This window comes from Penaeus monodon, chromosome 16 (genome assembly GCF_015228065.2).
Source record: "Penaeus monodon isolate SGIC_2016 chromosome 16, NSTDA_Pmon_1, whole genome shotgun sequence".
In the NCBI taxonomy this organism is placed as follows: Eukaryota; Metazoa; Arthropoda; class Malacostraca; order Decapoda; family Penaeidae; genus Penaeus; species Penaeus monodon.
In genome coordinates, this window is record NC_051401.1 from 5,234,153 (window position 1) to 5,239,521 (window position 5,369).

At 35.0% G+C, this 5,369-nt stretch overlaps 1 protein-coding gene across 1 annotated transcript in view; it reads left to right on the forward strand.

Moving 5' to 3' along the window:
* The first annotated feature begins 273 nt into the window (after positions 1 to 273).
* Positions 274 to 5,369, forward strand: part of LOC119582454 (zinc finger protein GLIS2-like) — an 18,532-nt gene continuing 13,436 nt past the window's right edge. The window contains exons 1-2 of the mRNA XM_037930692.1: positions 274 to 421; positions 580 to 1,187. Of these exons, the coding sequence (XP_037786620.1) occupies positions 1,129 to 1,187 (59 nt within the window). The 5' untranslated portion in view covers positions 274 to 421; positions 580 to 1,128. The remainder of the gene's footprint in view (positions 422 to 579; positions 1,188 to 5,369) is intronic.

Here is a 5,369-nt window from a genome sequence, read left to right on the forward strand (position 1 = left end):
TTCCCCTTCCTCCTCCCGGTCCCCCCTCCCGGCCCCTCCCTCGAGTGTCACTTCGCGGGCTCCCATTGGCCGCCGATCTCAGGTGGGCGGACTCATTGCAGGTGGAGAGGCCCAATCAGCGAGCCAGCGGTGGCGATGGGTGTGTTGAGGTACCCCGCCGGTGGAAGGGCGCAGGGTAGGCGTGGGCGGGGCCAAGGTGGATGGGCGGCCCGACGGAGGAAGGGCGGGGTGGAGTGAGGTGGGGCAGGTGTCGCGGGGAGTTGTCCCCCGGGGTGTGGTGGGCCCTGGGTGGCGGCGGCGCGGTGGGGGGCGGGGACCTGAGCTGCCCGCACGCTGGCCGTCAGTCCCGCCGCAGCGGCCGCACACGCCGCACATCCACCTCATCCCTCCGCACCCGCAACCTACCGCAGCCGCACACAAGGTGCACCGCACGCCCTGTGTTTACCCTCCCTTCTTAACTGCCATAACACCGCACCCACAGTGTCCCTTGCAGCGACTTTTACCTCATGTGTGTCTTTGTCTTGATTAAGAAGTAGTGAGGTTTTGTGTGAAACTAAAACAAGGTCTTTGGATTTACAGGTTTGCTCAGAGTGCCTGAAACGTACACCCCAAAAAGTGCTAGAGACACCTGCAGTGCAAAATCTTGGACATCTGTCTTAAACGAGACAAGGAACTTGAAACGCTCGCCTGCAACAGGTGTCACGCTTGCCTCGCAACAACAGAGAATTAGGTCTTTGGAGTTTCAAACATTATGTTCGACTGCGAAGAGAAAAACCTTGCGACATTCCCCCGGAACTGAACTGTCTCAAGCAAGAAGTGCAATCCTGTTTACGCCAGGACAATCATTAATCTCTGGTCAGCAAATTCCATCCACAAAATATTGCTTACACCGAAAAAAAATAAAGACGGCAACTTGATAACAAAAAAGCAGATATTGAAAAGCAAACTGACGGTGAGGGGAAAAGATATATCACCTGTTCTCCGGCGCCAAACCAAAGGCTCGGCCACGCCACCACTCGCGAGAGCGCCCCCTCGCTGTTGTGTCACTCCAGCAAGATCAGTCTCTCGCCGCCCACCACCACGACCTCGCACGACGAAGGCGACGAAGCAGCCTCTCCAGACTCGACCATGACGCCAGACTGCCCCATGTCCCCGGGAGAGCAGGACGCGCCTGACCTTATCTGCAAGTAAGTCTCTTTAGTGACCCTCGTCTGCCCAGCCCGAGGGGAGTTGAATCGCCTATCAGAAGGGAGTGAAGCCTTTTATATGTAATTTAGGATACTCATGTGAAACACTAAGATGAGGAATAGGTCCCAGGACGGTAATTACAGCCACTTATTCTGAAAGGAAGAATGGGGTACCTGACATCAGGGGGGTATGAGAGTTGGGAGGGGAAGGGGGACGGGGAGGGTGTAGAATCTTACCTGGAAGCAGAAAAATCTTTACCCGAAGTAGAATAACATTCCACTTTACAAACTTCACTTCTCGCAAAAAAGGTCGGAGTCACGATGATTAAACAACTCACAAAAATAGCAGAACAAGTCATCTGGTAAGAAAACTACCTGGTTGCCCAAATACATACCTGAAAACGTCAGAATTAAGTAACGCATTCTTAGATCCTGCCTACCTGGGTGCACATTCAAGGGATGAATTGGAATGTGAGATGAATGTAAGTCCTTCGGCTGAATGAAGTAGTAGTTTTGTCAGGATTAATCACTGTAGGACAACTATGCTTGGTATGAATGGTGTAAAGATGGTCGGCGCGGGAGGACTGTTGTGGAATGGAAGTAAACAATAGACAGATACCTTGAAGCAATTAGAGCAATACCAATAGTGATAGTACTACTACTACTGCTGCTGCTATTACTCTTACTAGTATTAGTACTGCTACTACTACTTTTACAACAACAACTACTACTACTATTACTACTATTATTACTACTACTTCTACTACTATTATACTGCGACTATTGCTACTACCACCACTACCAGTAGTAGTAGAATTAATAGTATTAGTGATTTTGATACATACAGGAGTGGTAGTAATAGTGTCAGAAGTAAAAGTAGTGTCTGTTGCTGTAATAATATTAGTAATAGCACTAACTAACCAACAGAATGAGCGAGTAGTAACAATTGTAATCCATGTGAGAGGTTAACCGTGGTAGCACTGTGGTAATGATGATGAGGGTCACACTTGCATACGATAACAACAGTATTCTACTATCAAGACTAAAAGATCCAAATATATACATTAAGTGACGATGAAGTGTTGATGATATTTTTAAAGATCAAACGATAACTGATTAGTGGCATCATTATCAATGTACAATTTGATAAACAACAAAAATGTAACAAGACATCAACAACATTATCAGCAATGATAATAACAATAACGGCATAAGTTGTAATAATAACAGTCACACTCGTAATAGTATTAACGTATATGATAACTACAATAACAATACTTACGTTTTAATAGCAGTATCGACCGAGGTTATAAGATCGATAGTAACATTATCTTTGATGAGAATACCATAATTACAGTAGTAATGTTGATAATGATAATAATAAAGATAATGAAACCAAGTGCTAAGAAAGTGATGTAAACAAATGCTCAAAATAATGTTAATAATGTTATGAAAAGAGACATAATCATATCATGAACATCATAATCCAGGGTAATGATAATGACCATAATTATCATATTGTTATGGATAACGATAGGAAATGAGTTCATTACAATTTTTACTGTTATCGTTTTACTGATATTATTGGCATTGTATTATCCTCATTGCTATGTATATTTTCTTTTCTCGTTCTTAATATCATTGCTTTTTGGTTGAGGTTATTATTGTCGCTGCCATTATTGTTGCATTTATTATTATTATCATAATCATCATCATCATCATCATCATTTTCATTATCATTATTGTTTTGTTTTTTGTTGTTGTTGTTGTTGTTGTTATTGTTGTCATTATTAGTATTAGTCATAATTTTTATTATTATCATTATTATTATTATCATCAATGTTGTTATTGCTATTGTTTTTTTTCTATATTATTATAATTATTACTACCATTATTAATGCCATTATTGCTATTGTTATTATTGCTGTTGATTATTATTATGATTATCTTTTTTTTCCTTGATGTCATTATTATCATTGTCATTATCATTACTATTATTTCATTGTCATGATCATTGTCATTCCTCTTATCATCATTATTAGTGTTGTTATTATTATTGCTGTTATTGTTTTTTTTTTATTATTATTATTATTATCGTTATTAGTATTATCAGTATCAATGATATAATCACTTGTATATAAAAGGTATGTATTTGACTGGTTTCGATTTTTATCTTTGTGTTTCTGACGAAGATCTAATCGAAACCGGTCAAATACATCTCTTGTATTGTGAAGATATTCATTCTCATTCATACCTTTTATACATTTGTCAATATGAATACGGTCCATAATCACTTATGTTTGTATCATCACCATCATCATCATCAATAACAACAACAACAACATCATCATCATCATCATCATCATCATCATCATCATCATCAACATCATCATCATCATCATCATCATCATCATCATCATCATCATCATCATCATCATCATCATCATCATTATTATCATCATCATCATCAACATCACTTCCCCCTGTTACTATCGTATTACAACATCATAATCATTGTACAGTAACATCTATGCAAATGCTGGGATACTTTAGATGGCAACATACCTAGTTGATTCCCATTGGTTGGTTTATAATTCGTTAATCTTCAGATTAAATTTGTATATCAAAACTATTGTTTATATTCACTTGTGCACCATTTCTCAATTTAAAATCTCTTTTTTTTCATAACTTTTCTTCTATGAAACAGCCTTAAATCAATTCACATGTCCTTATGATAAGGAAAACTCACATCCAGTTAATGAGAATAAAGTGTGTATATATTTACACACACACACACACACACACATATACATATACATATACATATACATATATATACACATTGATCAAAGATATGCATAAGATAATAGAGTCAGAGACAATTTTCTTCAGCCAATCAGCGCCATCAGCTAGGGGTGTTGCCATATAAGTGGCCCTGCATATATTTAGATGCTGTTGGGTGTACTATGCTAATCATACATCATCAATTGAAATATGTAATAGTAATATTTGGTTTTATTGTTGTTATAATGATTATAATTGTTTGTGTTTATCTTATGATTATTATCATATTTGTATTATAAATATTTTTTATAATTATCGTTATTTTTATTATTGTTGTTGTTGTTTTTATTGTTGTTATTATTATTATTATTATTATTATTATTATCATTATTATTATTATTATTACTGCTATTATTACTACTATCGTTATTATTTTTTTTATTATCATCATTATTATTACTATCATAATCATCATATTATTATCACTATTGCTTTTATTAATACTAGTACTACTATTACTTATGATTATTATGATCATAAAAAATAATATTATCATTATCATTTTCCATATCATTATCTTTAATATAATTTTTGTTGCTCTTGTAACAATTATTATGATTATGGTTGTTAATTATTGTCATTATCATTATCGTTATCAGCATTACAATTATTATCATTAGTGTTATTATTTTAGTTATATTTTTTATTATTGTTATAGTCAATATCATCATCATCGTCTTTGTCATTATCAGTATCAGTATCATTATTATTATTAGCACTACTTTAGTATTACCATTACTAACATAATTATAGTTATTATTATTATTATAGTGATAGTATTAACATCACTCATTATTATTATCATTATCATCTTCATCGTTATCATTACTGTTAGTATCAATATTAGTATCATTATCATTATGATAGTTATTGCTATTAATACTATTGTTATTATTTGTTATTGTTATCATTGTTATTATTATTATCATCATTAGTACTACTAGAATCATCATGATCAATATAATTATCTTATTAATATTATTGTCATTATTATCATTATCAATATTGTCATTATAATCATCATCATCATTGTTAATATCATTATCATTATCAATATTATTATCATTCTTCTTATTGTTATTGTTATTTTCCCCACCATTATCATTGTTATTAATATCATTAATATTATTACCATTATCCTTATAAATGTTAACAGTATTGTTAGGATAACTATTTACACCATTGTAATAATTACTGCGTTTGTACAAAATTCATATAGTGACCATCATTATTACAAGCACCACTACTGTCAGTTCTAGTATATGTCTGTTATTATTACATTAGGGTAATTTATAACAACAAAAAGGTTTGTGGTAGCATCGATAGTACTAATAAAAG